The sequence below is a fragment of the Pleurodeles waltl genome, chromosome 3_1, assembly GCF_031143425.1.
Source record: "Pleurodeles waltl isolate 20211129_DDA chromosome 3_1, aPleWal1.hap1.20221129, whole genome shotgun sequence".
Lineage (NCBI taxonomy): Eukaryota > Metazoa > Chordata > Amphibia > Caudata > Salamandridae > Pleurodeles > Pleurodeles waltl.
Genome location: NC_090440.1, coordinates 1,371,495,381 through 1,371,519,937, shown reverse-complemented (window position 1 = coordinate 1,371,519,937; position 24,557 = coordinate 1,371,495,381). Strand labels below are relative to the sequence as shown.

General features: G+C 48.7%; 1 protein-coding gene across 4 annotated transcripts in view; it reads right to left on the bottom strand.

Annotated features, from left to right (window-relative positions):
* ARHGEF12 (Rho guanine nucleotide exchange factor 12) overlaps nucleotides 1-24,557 on the bottom strand; it is a 794,162-nt gene that overhangs the window by 531,312 nt on the left and 238,293 nt on the right. For all 4 annotated transcript variants that reach the window (XM_069224871.1, XM_069224872.1, XM_069224873.1 and 1 more), the window contains one exon: nucleotides 14,757-14,871. In XM_069224871.1, coding sequence (XP_069080972.1) covers nucleotides 14,757-14,871 — 115 coding nt within the window. The remainder of the gene's footprint in view (nucleotides 1-14,756; nucleotides 14,872-24,557) is intronic.

Sequence of the window (24,557 nt, the reverse complement as noted above, 5' to 3'; positions counted from 1 at the left end):
ATTCTGGATCCCTGGAATAAACTGCGCTATTAGGCGAATGTGGTTGTGAATTGCCCATCGCCATATCTTCTGTGCTAGAAGGCTCAACTGCGTTGAGTGTGTCCCCCCCTGTTTGTTTAGATAATACATAGTTGTCATGTTGTCTGTTTTGACAAGAATGTATTTGTGAGTTATAATTGGTTGGAAAGCCCGTAATGCTTGAAAAACTGCTAGCATTTCTAGGTGATTTATATGCAGTTTTGTTTGATGTACGTTCCATTGTCCTTGTATGCTGTGTTGATCGAGGTGTGCTCCCCACCCTGTCATGGAAGCATCTGTTGTTATTACGTATTGTGGCACTGGGTCTTGGAATGGCCGCCCTTTGTTTAAATTTATACTGTTCCACCATAGAAGCGAGAGGTAAGTTTGGCGGTCTATCAACACCAGATCTAGAAGGTGACCCTGTGCTTGTGACCATTGTGATGCTAGGCACTGTTGTAAGGGCCTCATGTGTAGTCTTGCGTTCGGGACAATGGCTATGCATGAAGACATCATGCCTAGGAGTTGTAATATCATCTTTGCTTGTATTGTTTGTGTTGGATACATGCGTTGTATGATCTTGTTGAAATTTTGAATTCTTTGTGGACTTGGAGTGGCTACTCCTTTTGTTGTGTCTATTATGGCTCCCAGGTATTGTTGTACTTTGCACGGCAAAATGTTGAATTTTGCAAAGTTGACGGTGAAACCTAGTTTGTAGAGGGTTTGTATGATTTGATTTGTGTGTTGTAAGCACTTTGTTAGTGAATTGGTTTTGATTAGCCAGTCGTCTAGATACGGGAATACGTGTATTTGCTGCCTTCTGATGTGTGCAGCCACTACTGCTAGACATTTTGTAAAGACTCTTGGTGCGGTTGTTAAACCAAAAGGCAATACTTTGAATTGGTAATGTATTCCTTTGAATACGAACCGTAGGTATTTTCTGTGAGATGGATGTATTGGTATATGGAAATACGCGTCTTTGAGGTCTAAGGTTGTCATGTAGTCCTGTAGTTTTAGCAATGGTAACACCTCTTGTAGCGTGACCATGTGAAAGTGGTCTGATTTGATGTAGGTGTTTAGTATTCTGAGGTCTAGGATTGGTCTCAGTGTTTTGTCCTTTTTTGGTATTAAGAAGTACAGTGAATAGACTCCTGTGTTTGTTTGTGTGTTTGGTACTAATTCGATTGCATTCTTTGCAAATAGTGCTTGAACTTCTATTTCCAGAAGGTCGGAATGTTGTTTTGACAATTTCTGTGCTTTTGGTGGTATGTTTGGAGGGAATTGTAGGAATTCTATGCAATAACCATGTTGGATAATTGCTAAGACCCAAGTGTCTGTAGTTATTTCCTCCCATGCTTTGTAATAATGACCTATTCTTCACCCCACTGGTGTTGTGTGGAGGGGGTGAGTGACATCTGAGTCACTGCTTGGTTGTAGGGGTTTTGGGGCTTTGAAATTTTCCTCTATTCCTAGGGAATTGCCCTCCTCTGTATTGGCCCCGAAAGCCTCCCCTGTACTGTCCCTGGTAGCTGGACGGTGTTGCCTGCGAGGTGCTGGCTTGTGTGGCCTGACCCCGAAACCCCCCTCTAAAGGGTGTCTTGCGGAAGGTGCTGTAGGTTCCTCTGCTCTGCGGGGAGTAGAGTGCGCCCATGGCTTTAGCAGTGTCAGTGTCTTTTTTAAGTTTTTCGATTGCCGTGTCCACTTCTGGTCCGAACAGTTGTTTTTCGTTGAATGGCATATAGAGCACTGCCTGCTGTATCTCTGGTTTGAACCCAGACGTTCTTAGCCATGCGTGCCTTCTAATGGTCACAGATGTTGTAAAGAAATGGCTCCCTGTTGCAGTTACCCCCCACTTTTTGCATGATACTGATGCTGACTTGACTGAGAAGTGTGCTGGGACCCTGCTAACCAGGCCCCAGCACCAGTGTTCCTTCACCTAAAATGTACCATTGTATCCACAATTGGCACACCCTGGCATTCAGATAAGTCCCTTGTAACTGGTACTTCTAGTACCAAGGGCCCTGATGCCAAGGAAGGTCTCTAAGGGCTGCAGCATGTCTTATGCCACCCTGGAGACCTCTCACTCAGCACAGACACACTGCTTGCCAGCTTGTGTGTGCTAGTGAGGACAAAACGAGTAAGTCGACATGGCACTCCCCTCAGGGTGCCATGCCAGCCTCTCACTGCTTATGCAGTATAGGTAAGACACCCCTCTAGCAGGCCTTACAGCCCTAAGGCAGGGTGCACTATACCATAGGTGAGGGTACCAGTGCATGAGCATGGTACCCCTACAGTGTCTAAACAAAACCTTAGACATTGTAAGTGCAGGGTAGCCATAAGAGTATATGGTCTGGGAGTCTGTCAAACACGAACTCCACAGCACCATAATGGCTACACTGAAAACTGGGAAGTTTGGTATCAAACTTCTCAGCACAATAAATGCACACTGATGCCAGTGTACATTTTATTGCAAAATACACCCCAGAGGGCACCTTAGAGGTGCCCCCTGAAACTTAACCGACTGTCTGTGTAGGCTGACTAGTTCCAGCAGCCTGCCACACCAGAGACATGTTGCTGGCCCCATGGGGAGAGTGCCTTTGTCACTCTGAGGCCAGTAACAAAGCCTGCACTGGGTGGAGATGCTAACACCTCCCCCAGGCAGGAGCTGTGACACCTGGCGGTGAGCCTCAAAGGCTCACCCCTTTGTCACAACCCAGCAGGGCACTCCAGCTTAGTGGAGTTGCCCGCCCCCTCCGGCCACGGCCCCCACTTTTGGCGGCAAGGCTGGAGGGAACAAAGAAAGCAACAAGGAGGAGTCACTGGCCAGTCAGGACAGCCCCTAAGGTGTCCTGAGATGAAGTGACTCTAACTTTTAGAAATCCTCCATCTTGCAGATGGAGGATTCCCCCAATAGGGTTAGGATTGTGACCCCCTCCCCTTGGGAGGAGGCACAAAGAGGGTGTACCCACCCTCAGGGCTAGTAGCCATTGGCTACTAACCCCCCAGACCTAAACACGCCCTTAAATTTAGTATTTAAGGGCTACCCTGAACCCTAGAAAATTAGATTCCTGCAACTACAAGAAGAAGGACTGCCTAGCTGAAAACCCCTGCAGCGGAAGACCAGAAGACGACAACTGCCTTGGCTCCAGAAACTCACCGGCCTGTCTCCTGCCTTCCAAAGATCCTGCTCCAGCGACGCCTTCCAAAGGGACCAGCGACCTCGACATCCTCTGAGGACTGCCCCTGCTTCGAAAAGACAAGAAACTCCCGAGGACAGCGGACCTGCTCCAAGAAAAGCTGCAACTTTGTTTCCAGCAGCTTTAAAGATCCCTGCAAGCTCCCCGCAAGAAGCGTGAGACTTGCAACACTGCACCCGGCGACCCCGACTCGGCTGGTGGCGATCCAACACCTCAGGAGGGACCCCAGGACTACTCTAAGACTGTGAGTACAAAAACCTGTCCCCCCTGAGCCCCCACAGCGCCGCCTGCAGAGGGAATCCCGAGGCTTCCCCTGACCGCGACTCTTTGAATCCAAAGTCCCGACACCTGGGAGAGACCCTGCACCCGCAGCCCCCAGGACCTGAAGGACCGGACTTTCACTGGAGGAGTGACCCCCAGGAGTCCCTCTCCCTTGATCAAGTGGAGGTTTCCCCGAGGAACCCCCCCCTTGCCTGCCTGCAGCGCTGAAGAGATCCCGAGATCTCTCATAGACTAACACTGCGAACCCGACGCTTGTTTCTACACTGCACCCGGCCGCCCCCGCGCCGCTGAGGGTGAAATTTCTGTGTGGGCTTGTGTCCCCCCCGGTGCCCTACAAAACCCCCCTGGTCTGCCCTCCGAAGACGCGGGTACTTACCTGCAAGCAGACCGGAACCGGGGCACCCCCTTCTCTCCATTCTAGCCTATGTGTTTTGGGCACCACTTTGAACTCTGCACCTGACCGGCCCTGAGCTGCTGGTGTGGTGACTTTGGGGTTGCTCTGAACCCCCAACGGTGGGCTACCTTGGACCAAGAACTAAGCCCTGTAAGTGTCTTACTTACCTGGTTAACCTAACAAATACTTACCTCCCCTAGGAACTGTGAAAATTGCACTAAGTGTCCACTTTTAAAACAGCTATTTGTGAATAACTTGAAAAGTATACATGCAATTTTGATGATTTGAAGTTCCTAAAGTACTTACCTGCAATACCTTTCGAATGAGATATTACATGTAGAATTTGAACCTGTGGTTCTTAAAATAAACTAAGAAAATATATTTTTCTATATAAAAACCTATTGGCTGGATTTGTCTCTGAGTGTGTGTACCTCATTTATTGTCTATGTGTATGTACAACAAATGCTTAACACTACTCCTTGGATAAGCCTACTGCTCGACCACACTACCACAAAATAGAGCATTAGTATTATCTATTTTTACCACTATTTTACCTCTAAGGGGAACCCTTGGACTCTGTGCATGCTATTCCTTACTTTGAAATAGCACATACAGAGCCAACTTCCTACAGATGTATTAATTGTTCTTGCAGCTGTGTCTGCTGCGTCCATAGAAGATCGTATCTGGTTATTTGATATGTTCTGTCCTTCCTCAACCACCTGCTTTGCCCTTTTTTGAAGTTCCTTGGGTAGATGCTCGATGAGGTGTTGCATCTCATCCCAATGGGCTCTGTCATAGCGCGCAAGTAGTGCTTGAGAGTTAGCGATGCGTCACTGGTTTGCAGCCTGTACTGCGACTCTTTTCCCAGCTGCATCGAACTTGCGGCTCTCTTTATCTGGGGGTAGTGCGTCCCCAGATGTGTGGGAGTTGGCTCTCTTCCAAGCTGCTCCCACTACGACGGAATCTGGTGGCAGCTGTGTGGTGATGAAAACAGGGTCTGTAGGAGGTGCTTTATATTTCTTGTCCACCCTTGGCGTTATTGCCCTACTTTTGACCGGCTCCTTGAAGATTTCCTTTGCGTGCCGAAGCATACCTGGCAGCATAGGCAGGCTTTGGTAGGAGCTGTGGGTGGAGGAGAGGGTGTTGAATAAAAAGTCATCCTCGACTTGTTCTGAGTGGAGGTTTACGTTGTGGAATTGTGCTGCTCTAGCCACCACTTGAGAATATGCTGTGCTGTCTTCAGGTGGTGAGGGCTGTGTTGGATATGCCTCCGGACTGTTGTCCGACACTGGGGCGTCATATAAGTCCCAAGCGTCTTGATCCTGGTCACCTTGGCTCATGGTGGTGTGAGCCGGGGAATGTGACGGAGTTTGCGTCGGTGAGACGTTAATTACAGGTGGAGGAGAGGGTGGCGGAGTCACCTTTTTCACCATCTTTGTTTGTGGCGCCTGGTCTGATTGAAACTCCAGTCTCCTTTTTCTCCTAATAGGGGGAAGGGTACTTATTTTTCCTGTTCCCTGCTGTATGAAAATACGTTTTTGCGTATGGTCCACTTCGGTGGATTGCAGCTCTTCCTCAAACCTATGCTTTCGCATCTGAGAGGACAGTGATTGCTCCTCTGTATAAGAGCCTGGACCTGGGTCGGTTACGGGTTGTTTCGGCACCGAAACCCTGCCTGTATCTTTTTTCGGCTCCGAGGTGGCTTTTTTCTTTTTTAGAGTCGAAACCTCTCGGCGTCGATCTTCGTCGGTGCTGCTGTCTCGGCGTCGAGCCGTTTCTACACCGCTATCTCGGTGTCATTGCTTCTCTCCAGCACTTTCTCGATCCCGAGAAGGCTGCGTGCCGGTGTCTCGACCGGAGTCGGACGATCTCGGCACTGTTTGGGCCTTTTTCGGTGCCGATGGTCGGTCACCGAACTTATGGGTGGAGCCATGGCCTGGTGGCAGTGGCGTCCCCTGGGCCTTGTCACTTTTCTTATGTGTTGTTTTCGACGTCTTACTCACGGTTCTTTGATCGTCGAATTCCTCAGAGTCCGATTCGTGGATCGAAAAGGTTTCTTCTTCCTCTTGTTCCTCGAACTCTCGGTGCGCTGTCGGCGTGGACGCCATCTGAAGTCTCCTGGCTCGACGGTCACGGAGTGTCTTTCGGGACCGGAACGCGCGACAGGCTTCGCAAGTCTCCTCACTGTGCTCAGGTGACAGGCACAGGTTACAGACCAAATGTTGGTCTGTATACGGGTATTTGTTGTGGCATTTGGGACAAAAACGGAACGGGGTCCGTTCCATCGGCGGTGTTGGACACGCGGTCGGGCCGACCAGGCCCCGACGGGGGATCGAAAAGTACCCCGAAGGGCACCGGAGCGCGTCGATCTTCGATGCGGTGTTGAATCTAACTACGCCGATCCCGAACGCAACAATACCGACGAAAATCTTCTGAAATCTACTAACTTTCCGTTCCGAAACTCGGAGCGACAGGAACACGTCCGAACCCGATGACGGAAAGAAAACAATCGAAGATGGAGTCGACGCCCATGCGCAATGGAGACAGAAGGAGGAGTCACTCGGTCCCGTGACTCGAAAGACTTCTTCGAAGAAAAACAACTTGTAACACTCCGACCCAACACCAGATGGCGAGCTATGCAGAACATGTGTATCTACAGCAACAGATGCCATCGAACATAGGATTACAGCGACCAGCTCGAGAAACAGTTCCTAACATACTGACCATTTCAAAGTAAACCATATTTTTTCCTGCACATGCATCACTTTAACTGTGTGTATAAACATTATGAGCCCACTCAGGCATAATGAGATCCAAGAGAGTGATAATACACAACGGGAGAGTAGGAGGGAGCGGGAAAGGACACACACCGTACTCGACTCCCCAAACAAAATACTAAATCACAAAAGAGAGTACGGTTTTTTTTTTTTACCTATAAATGGATTGATAGTGTGCCAGTTGCAACACTAGACCAATCTTGTACCTTGACTAAAGGTAAAATGTGGATGCAACGTGGGGTGGTATGAGGTCTGTAGAGGGGGATTTCCTTTACGGACTAGGTGGTCTCACACACTATATAGTGTCATGCTTCATCATATGACCACCTAGCCCCACCCAGGTAGGATAATACCACCTGGGCGGACTCAACCTCACTGTTAAAAGAACAGGAGGGAGTGCGTAAATTAGTTTGATTTCTGGAAAGAAGGGATCCAGCTGTGCTATGGGAATAAAAACACCTACTCAGATACCAGGGTGAGTTTAATAGAAGGTTCTGTGTGGTGTGATTAAAAGAAGTGGGGAACCAGTGTGAGAGCAATGACTCACAAGGTAACCTATCTAAAAAAAGTAGCCGACATGTTTCTGCCCTTGTGATTGAGCTATGGAGGGTCTCTGGGCAATCATCAGGGCGTTGGATCCCTGTTGCAAATGCTTATTGCGCGCTGCAGAATTAATCGCAGTAGGAAAAAGGGGAAGGGAAGGAAGGGCCTATCTTAACCAAGGGAATACCTGGGGAGGACCTATAGTAATGAAAATGTCACTTACCCAGTGTACATCTGTTCGTGGCATTGGTCGCTGCAGATTCACATGTTGTGCACAGTCCGCCATCTGGTGTTGGGTCGGAGTGTTGCAAGTTGTTTTTCTTCGAAGAAGTCTTTCGAGTCACGAGACCGAGGGACTCCTCCTGTTTGCTTCCATTGCGCATGGGCTCCATCTTAGATTGTTTTCCCCGCAGAGGGTGAGGTAGGAGTTGTGTGTGTTAGTAATAGTGCCCATGCAATGGAATGAATAAGTATGTACAAATTAAGGTTAAATAATATATATATATATACAAATGTACAAAAGTTGAAGATAACTTCCAACGGCTACAGGCTCCCGGGGAGGCGGGTGGGCACATGTGAATCTGCAGCGACCAATGCCACGAACAGATGTACACTGGGTAAGTGACATTTTCAGTTTGATGGCATCTGTTGCTGCAGATACACATGTTGTGCATAGACTAGTAAGCAGTTATCTCCCCAAAAGCGGTGGCTCAGCCTGTAGGAGTGGAAGTAGTCTGAAACAAAGTTCTCAGTACGGCTTGACCTACTGTGGCTTGTTGTGCGGATAGCACGTCTACACAGTAGTGTTTAGTAAATGTGTGAGGCGTGGACCATGTGGCTGCCTTACATATTTCGTGCATTGGAATATTTCCTAGGAATGCCATGGTAGCGCCTTTTTTTCTGGTTGAGTGTGCCCTTGGTGTAATGGGCAGTTGTCTCTTTGCTTTAAGATAGCAGGTTTGGATGCACTTAACTATCCATCTGGCTATACCTTGTTTTGATATTGGGTTTCCTGTATGAGGTTTTTGAAATGCAATAAACAGTTGTTTTGTTTTCCTAACCTCCTTTGTTCTGTCGATGTAGTACATTAGTGCTCTTTTGACATCTAATGTATGTAGTGCCCTTTCAGCTACTGAGTCTGGCTGTGGGAAGAACACTGGTAACTCTACCGTTTGATTTAAGTGGAACGGTGAAATAACCTTTGGTAGGAATTTAGGATTGGTTCTTAGTACAACCTTATTTTTGTGTATTTGGATAAAAGGTTCTTGTATTGTAAACGCCTGAATTTCACTTACTCTTCTTAGAGATGTGATGGCAATGAGAAATGCAACTTTCCAGGTTAAGAATTGTATTTCGCAAGAATGCATGGGTTCAAAAGGTGGTCCCATGAGTCTTGTCAAGACGATGTTAAGGTTCCATGAAGGAACAGGTGGTGTTCTTGGTGGTATTATTCTTCTTAGGCCCTCCATAAATGCTTTAATGACAGGTATCCTAAACAGTGAAGTTGAATGGGTAATCTGCAGGTATGCAGATATTGCTGCAAGGTGTATTTTAATGGAAGAGAAGGCTAGATTTGACTTTTGTAAGTGTAGTAAGTATCCCACTACATCTTTTGGGGATGCGTGTAATGGATGAACTTGATTATTATGGCAGTAGCAAACAAACCTTTTCCATTTTCTTGCATAGCAGTGTCTAGTGGATGGTCTTCTAGCTTGTTTTATGACTTCCATACATTCTTGAGTGAGGTTTAAATGTCCGAATTCTAGGATTTCAGGAGCCAGATTGCTAGATTGAGCGATGCTGGGTTTGGATGCCTGATCTGCTGTTTGTGTTGTGTTAACAGATCTGGCCTGTTGGGTAACTTGACGTGTGGTACTACTGACAGGTCTAGTAGTGTTGTGTATCAAGGTTGTCTTGCCCATGTTGGTGCTATCAATATGAGCTTGAGTTTGTTTTGACTCAATTTGTTTACCAGATATGGAAGGAGAGGGAGAGGGGGAAAAGCGTATGCAAATTTCCCTGACCAGTTCATCCATAGGGCATTGCCTTGAGACTGTCTGTGTGGGTACCTGGATGCGAAGTTTTGGCATTTTGCGTTCTCTTTTGTTGCAAATAGGTCTATTTGCGGTGTACCCCAAAGTTTGAAGTAAGTGTTTAGGATTTGGGGGTGAATCTCCCATTCGTGGACCTGTTGGTGATCTCGAGAGAGATTGTCTGCTAGTTGATTTTGGATCCCTGGAATAAACTGTGCTATTAGGCGAATATGGTTGTGAATTGCCCATTGCCATATCTTTTGTGCTAGGAGACATAGCTGTGTCGAGTGTGTTCCCCCTTGCTTGTTCAGGTAATACATTGTTGTCATGTTGTCTGTTTTGACAAGAACGTATTTGTGGGTTATGATGGGTTGAAATGCTTTTAGCGCCAGGAATACTGCTAGTAATTCGAGGTGATTTATATGCAGTTTTGTTTGATGTACGTCCTATTGTCCTTGGATGCTGAGGTGATCGAGGTGTGCTCCCCACCCTGTCATGGAAGCATCTGTTGTTATTACGTATTGTGGCACTGGGTCTTGGAACGGCCGCCCTTTGTTTAAATTTGTACTGTTCCACCATAGAAGCGAGATGTATGTTTGGCGGTCTATCAACACCAGATCTAGAAGGTGACCCTGTGCATGTGACCATTGTGATGCTAGGCACTGTTGTAAGGGCCTCTTGTGCAGTCTTGCGTTTGGGACAATGGCTATGCATGAGGACATCATGCCTAGGAGTTTTAAAACCACTTTTGCCTGTATTTTTAGTGTTGGATACATGGCCTGTATGACCTTGTGAAAATTTTGAACCCTTTGTGGACTCGGAGTGGCTAATCCTTTTGTTGTGTTGATTACCGCTCCTAAGTAGTGCTGTATTTTGCACGGCACAATGTGTGATTTTTTTGTAGTTGAGGGAGAACCCGAGTTTGTAGAGGGTTTGTATGACATACTCTGTGTGTTGTGAACACTTTGTTAGCGAGTTGGTCTTGATTAGCCAATCGTCTAGATACGGGAATACGTGTATTTGCTGCCTTCTGATGTGTGCGGCTACTACTGCTAGGCATTTGGTAAATACTCTTGGTGCGGTCGTTATACCGAACGGTAAGACTTTGAATTGATAGTGTATTCCCTTGAATACAAACCTTAGGTATTTCCTGTGCGAAGGGTGTATCGGTATGTGGAAATACGCGTCTTTGAGATCTAAGGTTGTCATGTAATCTTGTTGCTTTAGCAGTGGTAACACCTCCTGTAGCGTGACCATGTGAAAGTGGTCTGATTTGATGTAGGTGTTTAGTATTCTGAGATCTAAGATTGGCCTCAGTGTTTTGTCCTTTTTGGGTATTAGAAAGTACAGTGAATAGACTCCTGTGTTTATTTCTGTACATGGTACCAGTTCTATTGCTTCTTTTTTGCAGTAGTGCTTGAACTTCTATTTCTAGGAGGTCTAAATGCTGTTTTGACATTTTTTGTGTTTTTGGTGGGATATTTGGAGGGATCTGTAGAAATTCTATGCAATAACCATGTTGGATAATTGCTAAGACCCAAGTGTCTGTTGTTATATCCACCCACGATTGATAAAACTGACTTAGTCTTCCCCCCACTGGTGTTATGTGGAGGGGTTGAGTGACTTGTAAGTCACTGTTTGGTTGTTGGGGTTTTGGGGCTTTGAAATTTTCCCCGGTTTCTCGGGAATTGTCCCCCTCTGTACTGGCCCCGAAAACCTCCCCTTTGGTACGGTCCCTGGTAGGTAGACGGTGTTGATTGTGAGGTGCTGGCTTGTGTGGCCTGACCCCGAAACCCCCCTCTGAAGGTTGTTTTACGGAAGGTGCCGAAAGTGCCTCTGCTTTGCGGGGAGTAGAGCGCGCCCATGGCCTTGGCTGTGTCAGTGTCCTTTTTCAGCTTCTCAATCGCCGTGTCAACCTCTGGTCCGAACAATTGTTGTTCGTTGAACGGCATATTGAGTACTGCTTGCTGTATTTCTGGTTTAAAGCCAGACGTGCGTTACCATGCGTGCCTTCTGATGGTTACTGCAGTGTTTATTGTCCTTGCAGCTGTGTCCGCTGCATCCATAGAGGAGCGTATTTGGTTATTGGAGATGTTTTGTCCCTCCTCAACCACCTGTTTTGCCCGCTTTTGAAATTCTTTGGGTAGATGCTCGATGAGATGCTGCATCTCGTCCCAATGGGCTCTGTCATAACGCGCTAGGAGCGCCTGAGAGTTTGCGATGCGCCACTGGCTTGCAGCTTGTACAGCGACTCTTTTCCCAGCTGCGTCGAATTTTCGGCTTTCCTTATCCGGGGGTGGTGCATCGCCCGATGTGTGTGAATTGGCTCTTTTGCGAGCTGCTCCTACCACGACTGAGTCTGGTGGCAGTTGAGAGGTGATAAAAGCAGGGTCTGTGGGAGGTGCTTTATATTTTTTCTCTACCCTCGGAGTGATCGCTCTACTCTTGACAGGGTCTTTGAAGATTTGCTTCGCGTGCCTTAGCATTCCTGGAAGCATAGGCAGGCTTTGGTAGTTGCTATGGGTGGAGGAGAGGGTGTTAAAAAGGAAGTCATCCTCGACAGGTTCTGTGTGTAACGACACGTTGTGGAATTCTGCTGCCCTAGCTACCACCTGCGCATACGCTGTGCTGTCCTCAGGTGGTGAGGGCTTGGTAGGGTATGACTCTAGACTATTGTCTGACACTGGGGCGTCGTATAGGTCCCAAGCATCTTGGTCATCTTGGCTCATGGTGGTGTGAGCCGGTGAATGTGACGGAGTTTGTGCCGGTGATATCTGAGTTACAGGTGGAGGAGAGGGTGGCGGAGTTGCTTTCTTTGCCACCTTTGCTTGTGGTGTTAGTTGTTCAGTTTGGAACTCTAGTCTCCTTTTTCTCCTGATTGGTGGAAGAGTGCTAATCTTCCCTGTTCCACTCTGGATGAAGATCCTCTTTTGTGTATGGTCTACATCAGTAGTCTGTAACTCCTCTTCAAACCTGTGTTTACGCATTTGAGAGGACAATGATTGTTCCTCTGAATATGAGCCGGTAGTGGGTTCGGTTGCTGGTTGTTTTGGCACCGAAACTGTGTCTTTTTTTGTTTTCGGCTCCGAGGCGAATCTCTTCTTTTTCGGCGTCGATCATCCTCGGTGCCGCTGTCTCTGCGTCGAGCAGCGTCGGCTCCGCTTTCTCGGCGTCGATCTTTTTCGGCAACACTTTCTCGGTCCCGAGAATGTTGCGTGCCTGTGTCTCGACCCGAGTACGGTCACCTTTATGGGTTGAGCCATGACCAGTTGGCAGTGGCGTCCCCTGGGCCTTGTCTGTTTTCTTGTGCTGTGTGCTTTTCGACGTCTTACTCACAGTTTCATCGACGTCGAATTCATCCGAGTCCGATTCATGGATGGAGAAGGCTTCCTCCTCTTCTCCTTGTTCCTCGAACTCTCGGTGTTCTGTCGGCGTGGACGCCATCTGTTATCTTCTGGCTCGACGGTCACGGAGCGTTTTTCGGGACCGGAACGCACGACAGGCCTCACAAGTTTCTTCTTTGTGCTCGGGTGACAGGTACAAGTTACAGGCCAAATGTTGGTCCGTATATGGATATTTATTGTGGCATTTAGGACAGAATCGGAACGGGGTCCGTTCCATCGGTGTCGATGTTACACGCGGTCGGGCCGACCAGGCCCCGACGGGGGATCGAAATTACCCCGAAGGGCTACCGGAGCTCTTCACGATTCGGTGTCGATTCTAACTATCCCGATCCCGAGCGAAACAATACCGACGTAGTTTTTCGAAGTTTTGACTATCTTTCCGTCCCGAAACCCGGAGCGAAAAGGAACACGTCCGAACCCGAGGGCGGAAAAAAAACAATCTAAGATGGAGCCGACGCCCATGCACAATGGAAGCAAAGAGGAGGAGTCCCTCGGTCTCGTGACTCGAAAGACTTCTTCGAAGAAAAACAACTTGTAACACTCCGACCCAACACCAGATGGCGGACTGTGCACAACATGTGTATCTGCAGCAACAGATGCCATCGAACATACAATAACATAAACAGACCAATTCTGGTTCCCCACTTCTTTTAATCACACCACACAGAACCTTCTATTAAACTCACCCTGGTATCTGAGTAGGTGTTTTTATTCCCATAGCACAGCTGGATCCCTTCTTTCCAGAAATCAAACTAATTTACGCACTCCCTCCTGTTCTTTTAACAGTGAGGTTGAGTCCGCCCAGGTGGTATTATCCTACCTGGGTGGGGCTAGGTGGTCATATGATGAAGCATGATACTATATAGTGTGTGAGACCACCTAGTCCGTAAAGGAAATCCCCCTCTACAGACCTCATACCACCCCACGTTGCATCCACATTTTACCTTTAGTCAAGGTACAAGATTGGTCTAGTGTTGCAACTGGCACACTATCAATCCATTTATAGGTAAAAAACCCCGTACTCTCTTTTGTGATTTAGTATCCAAGAGAGTGATCACATTTTTTTAGGCTGGGTTGCTGGTACAGTGATAGATCCCCAGGACACTGCTTGTGAAAATGTGCAGTAATCCTGCAGGAGTCGCTGCCCAATGGCAACACAGTACCGTGCAAATGGCCTTGTGGAACCTTGCACAGTGCCATGAGTGGGACGGGTGCGTGGGGGTACTGTGGTACAGAAATGAAAAAAATTTAGAAGAAAATGGGTTGTTGGGCATACAGGTGGGAGATGGGCAAAGGGCTTGGCTGAAGGTCATGTGCAGCAGGAGTTGGTGCAAGTGGAGTTTGACGGTTGGTCCAATTTAGAATATAATAATAATAAATACATAAATAAAATAAAAGGTCATAAGCAGTGCATCAGTTTGGGGGGGGGGGGGGGAGGGGGTGGATGCAGTAGGTATATGTAGTTGACCAAACTACAACTGCTGTATTTCAGTGCTTTTAGCTTAGCTCACGTTTAATTTCAAAACCTAACTCTAACGTCACTTCAACAGTTGTTTTTTAAATATCTATACATATTATACTGTATTAAACAATATCTATTTCAATAAATATAAACCAATATCTATATCGCTATTGATATCAATATCCATATAGGTATATATTCTAAAGTGCATTTGTTTTCTGTAGTGTGGGACATTGGATATAATTAGCCTAACAAAGCTCAGGCACTTGAAAAGGAATGTAAGCAGAGTTACAGCATTATGTAAACTACTGAGTTATAAGAGAAATTCTATGGCATAGCTTCTACCACCAGGAATGAATTATGATTGATAAAACACCAATAACCTATCCAGCCACTGAGTACACCTACTTGACTGGGCTTAGTTTTGTGTATTAGACTGCCTATAAGGAATTAAAAAGATCACAAAGAGTAATCAGAGAAAGGTATCAGCAGAAAGTCAGAAAAGCGATGATGACCGTGTCAGTTAAGTAATAATAAAGAGTGGGGGACACTCTGTTGCTTCCTATCTAAGGGTGTGGGGCTCAAAAAGAGAAGTTATGCCAGAGGGAAGGGATCCGGAATGAAGGTGATGCTCAAATGCTCTTACCTTGATCTTGGGGAGAAAACCAATGCGACCACGTTTCTGCTCCAGGTTCCGTGGCTCTTTCACCTTTACCCCCAGGTGCTTCATATATGTGAGAATCACATACTGTATGGCAGAACTGCAGAATACAAAACAGACAGGGTGACAGATATACCCACAAGGAAGATGAGAACATCCACTGTCAGGCAGCGCTGTGGTATAAAGGCACCACAAGATAACAAAAACACCAGGGAGATTAGGGTTGGCAGAGATTTGATTCACATGCTTTAAGGAAGAACTGTGATATGCAAGAACCAGGGGAGTACAAGCACAGACTGTGAAAAATAATAGGGGGCTTCATTGTGAAATAAAGTAGTAGGATTTGTAAGCAGCCAGCCCTTTCTATGATTTACCAAAATGAGGTATACTGTGCAAAAAGTCCAAGGCTACACTTACTAGTGGACAAGGCTTACTATAATATACCAAGGTGCTCTTTTCAGGGGGCAGTGTGGTCAAGTAGCCTTAGGCTTATCAGAGAAGAGTGTGAGACATATGCAAGTACACATACAGTCTATAAATGAGACATGACTCAATAAGGAGATCAACACCAATTTACAAAAGTAAGTATTTTTATATATGATTTGGCACAAGAACCAATACATTCAATTAAGCATTTTTTAAAGAAAAAGGTTTACACTTTAGAAAAGTCGACAGTGCAATTTTTGAAAGCTGCAATGTTTGTCTGTGGAGGTAGAACAAATACTGCAAAAAGGTAGAGTACAGCGACTTACGAGACCAATCTCCTGAACTTAAATTAAGTATGGGGCAAGGCCCAAGGTCACAACAAAAGGTCACACTGGGAGGCCCTGGAGCGGTCGGGTGTGGAGGTGTTCTACTGTGTTGGGTGGCTAATGCTAGTCAATGGGGATAGGTTTGGTTGAAAAGAGGTTGCAGGTTAGGACTGGGGATCCAGTCATGGTGAGCTCCCGAATGGGCTTGATTCTTGCGATGTTTGTGAACGCAGGGACATCAGTGGTGCTCTTGTCCTCAATCTGGGTGTAGGAAGCTGGCCTGGTGTGTGGTGGGTACCCAAGGAACTTACACTGTATACCAGGTCCAGGTATCCCCTATTAGTGAAGGGTAGGCAATGTCTAGAAGCCAGGCACTTCAGAGGTAGCTGTGGATGAGTAGCCAAGGCTTATCTAGGAGGCATGGAAAGCTCATGCCATACCACTATAGTCACACAGCACTTACACATATGAAAGAATGCACTCAGTGTTACAAAAATAAGGGTACTTTATTATGGTGAAACAGCACCAAACATAATATAGAGGTAATACTCCCTTAGGAGGTAAGTAATACACAAGATATATATACACTAGTTGTCTGATATAGGCATAAGAATATTTAGAACACAGTGCAAACAGTGAAAACACAATAGAGAATAGAGGCCCTAGGGGGAGCACAAACCACAAACAAAAAAATGGAATGCTAGAGTTGGACCCTCACCTAGGTAAATGTAGTGTGTAGAGGGGCGATGGGGGTACCAGGAAAGCACAAAGGTAAGTACCACATCACCCCCCCAGCGATCAGGAAAGCAGGAGTAAATCACTAGAATTTCCCCAGAACACCCACTTAGTAGAAGAGATGAAAATTGCAAAACCCAGAGAGGACTGCAGGAAACCAACAGTGGATTCCTGAAGAGGAAGACCTGTGGGAAGAGGGAACCAAGTCCAGACGACACAGCAGAGTCCAGTGGGGGCAGGAGCCCCTACTCACCAAGCTGAGGATGCAGGAGTCAGCACTGCAGCCATGGCGTCGGAATCGAGTTCCTGGAGGATGCAGGTGATGGCCCACACCGGAAGGAAGATTGTAATCAGGTATGAGTGTCCAGATTCCACCAACCTGCCTTGGCACAGGCAAAACTCGTTGTTGGCGGAAAGTGGTGCTACCAGGGACCAGCAAGGCCCAGGAGGACTCAACCATGAGGGGGGAGGGGGAGAGAGTCAGAGGAAGACCTCTGACTCACAGAGTCCCACAGGGCAGAGACACAGACGTTGCAAAAGGAGTCCATGCAGCATTACGGAAAGGAGTCCCATGCCGCAGGAGAGTCACTCAGGGATCTGTGCATCGCAGGAAGGAATGCTGTGGGCTGGAGCTACATGAAGACACCAAGTGCCAGCCAGCCTTGGCAGCTGCAAAAATGCGGTGCATGGGAGTACTATCCTGCGTGGAAAGCAAGGGTTTATCTCCATCCAAGCTGGACAGCTGGTAGAGAGGACGGGCGGGACCACCTCTGAACACCACCCGTGATGCAGGATACTTGCAGCTCAGCTAGAGAAGGGATCCACGAAGCCAGTCGTCATTGCTGTTGGTGCCTGCAGAGGCATGTCTCCTTCACTCCAAGGGAGATCCATTCTTCTTTGCTGTGCAGACTAAAGACTGACTGTCCTCAGAGGATGTACAACCGGGGAAATGTTGCAGAAGCTGGAAGGAGCAGTGAAAACAACGTTGCAGGTGAAGTCTTCATCTTTGTTGCAGATTGACAGGTCCTGGAGAGGCCAGATTCAGTTTCTTTGGTCAGAAGTCGAAGTAAGAGATGCAGAGGAATCCTGCAGAAATCCTGCAAGCTGAATCTGAGGAACCACCAAAAGGAGAGACCCTAAATCCCACTGGGTGACCACGTATCAAGAGGGGGCTCTGATGTCACCTGCCTGACCTCGCCATTCAGATGCTCCCAGAGCCCTGCAAACCTTGGATTCAAGATGGCAAAACCCAGGGGCCCTCTGGAGGAACCCTGGGCACCACATCTGGGGTGGTGATGGACAGGGGAGGGGTCACTCCCCTTTCCATTCTCCAGTTTCATGCCAGAGCAGGGACTCGAGGTCCCTGAACTGGTATAGACTGGTTTATACACAGAGGGCACCAAATGTGCTCTTCAAAGCATACCAGTGGCTTGGGGGAGGCTACCCCTCCCAAGCCATGTAACACCTATTTCCCTCTCCAAAAGGAAATCCTTTGTTCAGCCTTCTTGGGCTTGAGCTGCTCAAGCAATCAATCAATCAAAGAGATTTATAAAGCGCGCTACTCACCCGCGAGGGTCTCAAGGCGCTGGGGGGATGGGGGGTGAGGGCGGGGAAGAGGCTGGGAGGATCACTGTTCGAAAAGCCAGGTCTTGAGGCTCTTCCTGAAAAGAAGTAGGTTTTGGGTCTTGCGGAGGTCGGTTGGGAGGGCGTTCCAGGTTTTGGGGGCAAGGTAGGAGAAGGATCTGCCCCCGGTGGTGGTGTGTTTGATGCGGGTTTGATGCGGGGGACAGAGGCGAGAGAGAGGTCGGCTGAGCGGAGGTTTCGTGTGGGGGAGTGGAAGGTGACTCTTTCGTTGAGGTAGGCAGGGCCTGTGTTGTGGAGTGATTTGTGTGCGAGGATGAGGATCTTAAAGGTGATCCTTTTGTCTATGGGGAGCCAGTGGAGGGATTTGAGGTGTGGAGAGATGTGTTCGTGTCGGGGGAGGTCGAGGATGAGTCGTGCTGGATGCGCTGTAGTTTGCGCTTGAGTTTTAGAGTGGTGCAAGCTTAGAGGGCGTTTCCGTAATCAAGTCTGCTGCTGATGAGTGCGTGAGTGACAGTCTTTCTGTTCTCTGTGGGGATCCATTTGAATGTTTTTTTCAGTATGCGGAGTGCGTTGAAGCATGAGGAGGTGAGAGCGTTGATTTGTTGGGTCATCGGGAGGGAGGAGTCCAGGATGATGCCAAGGTTGCGTGCGTGGTTGGCGGGGGTGGGTGCAGGGCCTAGCGTGGTGGGCCACCATGAGGGGTCCCAGGTGTTTTTGTGTGGGCCAAAGAAGATTATTTCGGTTTTGCTTGAGTTGAGTTTCAGGTGGTTGGCTGTCATCCATGTGGCGGTATCGATGAGTGCGTTGTGTAGGTTGGATTTGGCAGTGTTGGGGTTGCGGGTGAGGTAGAGGATGAGTTGAGTGTCATCGGCGTATGAGAGGATGGTGATTCCATGGGGTTTGATGATGTTGGCTAGTGGGGTCATGTATATGTTAAATAGTGTGGGGGTGAGGGAGGAGCCTTGGGGGACTCCGCAGGTGATTTTGGTGGCGGGCGATTGGAAGGAGGGGGAGTCGGGACTTTTTGGGTTCTGTTGGTGAGGAAGGAGGTGAGCCAGTCCAGGGCTTTGTGTCTTATCCCTGCGTCGTGAAGGCGTGTGCTGAGTGTGTGGTGGCAGAAGGTGTCAAAGGCTGCAGAGAGATCCAGGAGTATGAGTGCTAAGGTTTCACCCATGTCGACTCTGGATCTGATTTTGTCGGTGCATGCTAAGAGGGCGGTTTCTGTGCTGTGGTTCTTGCTGAACCCAGATTGGGAGGGGTTGAGTGTGTTGTTTGTCTCGAGGAAGTGGGATAGGCGGGAGTTGACAATGTTTTCCGTAACCTTGGCTGGGAAGGGGAGGAGGGAGATGGGGCGGTAGTTGGAGAGGTCGTCTGGGTTGGCTTTGGTTTTTTTTGGGAGTGCGGTGACTTCTGCGTGTTTCCAGAGGTCTGGGAAGGTGGCGGTTTCGAAGGAGCTGTTGATTGTGGCTCGGAGTTTGGGGGCGATGGCGGGGCTGGCTCTGTTGTATATACGGTGGGGGCATGGGTCGGAGGGGGAGCCAGAGTGAATAGAGTTCATAGTTGTTTCAGTTTCTATGTCGGTGGTGGGGGCCCCGGTGGTGAGTAGGTTGTGTGGCGAGTGTGGTGGGTTTGTGTGAGGGGGGTGAGTGGTGTGAGAGGGGGGGCATGTGTGGTGCGAAGCTGTTATGTATGTCTAGAATTTTGCGGTGGAAGTGATCTGAGAGGGAGTCGCAGAGGGTTTGTGTGTGTGTTGGGTCAAGGTTGCTGGCCTTCGGTTTGGAGAGCTCTTTGATGTTGGTAAAGAGTTCCTTACTGTTCTGTGAGTTGTTGTCAATGCGTTCCTTGTAGTGTGCTCTTTTGGCGGTGCGTATGAGTTGGTGGTGGATGTGTGTGGTGGTTTTGAGGGTGGTGAAGTTAGTGGTGGTGGGTTCTTGTCTCCAGATTTTCTCTACTTTGCTGCATTTGCGTTTGGATTTGTGGAGTTCAGTGGTGAACCATGGTGCGTTCTTGATGTTTCGGGTAGTGATGTTTTTTCTGAGGGGGCGAGGTTATCGGCACAGGAGGTGATCCATTCGTTGAGGTTGTGAGCGGCGGTGTTGGGGTTGGTTATGTTGGGGAGGAGGATTTGCGTCAGTTGGTAGATTAGGTGTTCCGTGGGGATCTTGTCCCACATGCGGTAGGGGGTGGTGTGATGGTGGTGTTTGGGAGGTTTGTTGTAGATAGGCAATAGGCAGGCAATAGGAGGGCGGAAACCTGATTGAGAGGTGGCAGCAGCTAGGGCTGGCTGGAAAACCTCAGAAGGCTGTAGGAGCAATGCTGGGAGCCCTCTAAGGAGCCCCAGAGTGCATGGAATCATACAACCAATACTTGCAAAGGTATTGGGTTTTGAATCCAACATGTTTGATACCAAACATGCCTAGGTTCGGAGTTACAATTATGTAGCTGGACATAGGTCACTACCTATGTTCAGTACACACGTAGAATGGTGTCCCCGCACTCACCAAGTCCAAGAAAATGGATCTAGAGTTTGTGGGGGCACCTCTGCTAGTGCAGGGGTGCCCTCAAACACAGGTACATGCACCCTGCCCTCTGGGCTGAGAGGGCCTACCATAGGGGTGACTTATAGTGACCTGGTGCAATGACCTATTGTGAAAACGGGTGCATGCACCCGGTTCACGCAGACTGCAATAGCAGGCCAGCAGAATCCTTTGCATGGGCTCCCTACGGGTGGTAGAATAACTGCTGCAGCCCATAGGGATCCCCTGGAATCCCAATGCCCTGGGTACCATACACTAGGGGCTTACATGGGGGCACCAGTATGCCAATTGTGGGATGAAATACAGGGTTTGCGGAGAGAGCATAATCACTGGGGTCCTGGTAAGCAGGATCCCAGTAAACACAGTCAAACACACTGACAACAGGCACAAAAAGGGAGTAACCATGTCAAGTAAGAGGGTACTTTCCAACACTGGGGCATCCGGGTGCATAGGGTTCCTGGACCGTAAAGCTTCCCTCACCGGCGGCTGTCGCGGTGGAGAGGGCCCAAAGAAAAAGGCTGCCGGTGTGGACTGAGAGATCTGTCGGGCTGAACCAACAATTGGGCTTAAGTCTCACGAGACTGGCAGATGCAGGCACACCAGTGATTCTCTTCTCTTTGGTCCGAGGAGTCTGGGTGTAGAGGTGCTATGGACCATCAGATTGCCGTCACCAGAGGCAGTCGTGGTTAAAAGGTGCCTACACAAAGAGGCTGCAGGCATAGGTTTGAAGGTCATAGTGGGGAAGCCCACAATGGATTTTGTCTCTGGAAAGGCTAGGGACCAGGCTGGCACCATTGGCCCACTTCAACTAGGGCTAGGGGGCAAGGGTGCAGTGGTGTTTTCCAGTGTCGGGTTGTGGCATTCTGGAGTCCTCTTCAGTGTTTCTTGGGTACCTGCAAAGGTGCAGGGAAGCAGCTTCGCTTTTCCACAGGTGTTACTGCTGGGGTGAAGGCTGACAGTCTTCCCAGGCTTCTGGAATTGTCAGCAGATGTAGGACAAGGTAAGGTGCCTTTCTTGCAATTGTCGACGTCAACAGGCAGGCTAGCAGGGTTGGTGCTGAGACAGCCACTTGATGTTCAGTTCTTGCCTTTTGCATCTCTAAACTGTCTTTCCTCAAGTCAGCAGGGTTCTAATTTTCTGGTGCCAGGGCCTCTCCCAAATACTGAATATAAGTTGTTAGGGGAGTGTAGGGTAGTAATCCATGGGCTCCTTACCTCTGGGGTCACTGCGCCTCCTACATGACCACTTCCTGTGGTATGTGGGCATAACCCTGTCCCGGAGTTCCTAGTTGGAAGCTCACCTTAGGGGTGGAACTGACCTGAGAGGTGGACATGTCTCTCTGACTACTAATTTTACCACCTCGCCAGTTGCCAAATGGGCCCTGGCCATGGGGGTCAGCCTCCTCGCCTTTGAGGGAAGCCAAATCTATATATCAAGGGCAATGGGCTTCTTTAAAGCACACCTGCCTTGGAATGCAGATTCGCAGGTCATCCTGTAAGGAGGGGTGTGATAATATCCCTGCCAGAACAGACTTGTTCCAGTCAACCCCGAGAGCAAAGGCTCCCACCCCTATGAGTCAGAAACGTGTCTGGTGGTGTAGGCCAGTTAGAACTAGCCAGCACAAGGGTAAATGGTAGGTTTTTCAGGGGACACCTCGAAGGTACCCTCTAGTTGCATGCATTAATAAATTCATCCCTGGCATCAGTGAGGTTTTGCTAATATGAGATGTTTGATAACAAATATCCCTATATTCACTGAAGCAATTAAGTAACTGGGGAACTCGCACTGACCAGTGCCCAGCACATGTACTTATACTGGCTTCCTGATCACTTACTATATCTGAGAATCGACAAAGACATAGCAGAGGCATATCTGCTCTTGCAGATATGTCCTCACATGTGATATAATGCACCTTGCCTTAGGGCTGTAAGGCCTGTTGTAGGGGTGACTTACATATATTGCATGCAGCGTTTAGGAGACATGGCACACAGGCTGTCTCATGTTGGGTTTTCACTTTTAGCTGCACCAAGACATGCAGTCTGCATGTGCTAGGTGAGGGGTCCCTCTTTTGTACCGATGCTCTAAGCGCCAGGGGTACCAATTGTTAGGGACTTACAAGGGTGCCAAAGTTGTTGCCAATTGGATAACACTTGCATAGTTTTAGAGAAAGAGATCTGTCACTTTTTGCACAGTTTAGATCCCTAAAACTGTGCAATTAGTATCCAGTAGGCAACAACTCTAGCACCCTTGTAAGTCTCTAGTAAATGGTACCCCAGTACTTAGAGCATAGGTACCAAAGAGGGTCCCCAAGGGCTGCAGTATGTATTGTGCCACCTGTAGGGGAGTGCCCCTTTTGGCATGGTCCACCCCCCACCCCCTTTTTGCCTGCTATTGATGCGGACTTCGAGTGTGCTGAGATCCCACTAACCAGGCCAAAAAACAGTGTTCTTTCCCTAAACTGTACCATTATTCCCACAAGTGGCACACACTTAAGTCCCTTGTAAAAGGTACCAAGACCTCTGTGACCATGGAAGGCACCTAATGGCTGCAGCACGTATAGTGCCACCCTTAGGGACCCCCTCACCCAGCACATGTACACTGCAGAATGTGTGTTCTGGTAGGGAGAAAAGGTAAAGTTGACATGGCATCCCACTTAGTGTGCCAGGCCAACCAACCACTGCCCATGGCATAGTTAAGCCACCCCTTTAACAGGACTTACAGCCACAAGGCAGGGTGCACTATACCACAGGTGAGTGCATAGCTGCATGAGCAATAAGCCTCTACAGTGTCTAAGTCTATTCTTAGACATTGTAAGTGCAGTGTGGCCATATTAAGTACATGGCTGGGAGTTTGTCATTAAAAACTCCACAGCTCCCTGATGGCTTCTTTGAAGGCTGGAAAGTTTGCTATCAAACTTCTCAGCACAATAAACCCACATTGATGCCAGTGTTGCATTTATTGTACAATGCACCCAGAGGGCATCTTAGAGATGACCCCTGTACTTTAACCAACCATTTAGTGCAGGACTGACCAGTCTGTGCCAACCTGCTACTAAAAGACAAGTTTCTGACTCCATGGGGTGAGAGTCTTTGTGCTCTCTGGATCAGAAACAAAGCCTGTTCTGCAGGTACTGCAACACTTGGCGGTGAGCCTCAAAGGCTCAGGCCTCCTGTTACAGTGCCCCCGGGTGCTCTAGCTAGTGGAGATGCCTGCTTCCCCCAGAAGAAGCCCTACTTTTGGCAGCAAGTCTGGTGGGAAAATGAGGTAAAACAGGGAGGTGGGACCAATCCAGCTAGGACCACCCCTAAGGTTTACAGAACTGAAATGACCCCCCTCCCTGCAGAATCCTCCATCTTGGTTTGGAGGACAGGGACCTATAGGGCTAGAAATGTGCCTCCCTCCCCAAAGTGAGTGGTCACAGGAAGGGAGTAGCCTAACTCAGAGGCAGTAGCCATTGGCTACTGCTCCTCTAATCCCTGTCACGCCCCTAAATCTAGAACTTAAGGGCACCCCTGAACCTAGATCACCAGATAACTGGTGACCTCAAGAAGAAGAAGCAAGAAGAAATAAGGACTGCTTAGTTAACTCCAGACAACTGACTTGGCCCCATCCCTATCAGCCTGTCTGCAGCTTCAAAGACCCCTGCTCCCAGATGGCGATGCATCCTGCAGGACCAGCAACCTCTCCAAACCCACACAGGACTGCCTGCCCAGCAGAGGACCAAGAACTCCCAAGGACAGCAGCCCTGTCCAAAAGAAATCACCAAAAGTCCTGTCCACTCTGCACCGGACCCCCACAGCCCAAGTCCAGATGGCCCACCGGTCCAAAGGAGGTCCCCAGGCTATTCTGACCTCGAGTCCGACCTGGGTTAACCCCTCATGGCCAACACAATGATGCCTGCAGCCTGAATTCAAAGGCTACCCCTAACCGCAACCGGATCTGACGAAGATACCCAACGCCTAAGGAGACCCCTGCACCCGCAGCCACGTGGCCATTTGGGAATCCGACCGACGGTCCAGCAGTGCCCATCGGGCTCCTCTCCTGCCTGTCCAGGCTTTGGTTTCCCGGAACCGACCCCGTGGACCCAGCCTGCAGCATCTTTTGTGACTCCGGGGTTCCCCCATTGAAAAGCACTGGGCGCCCAGCTTGTGTTTGCACCCACAACTCTATGGACTCCA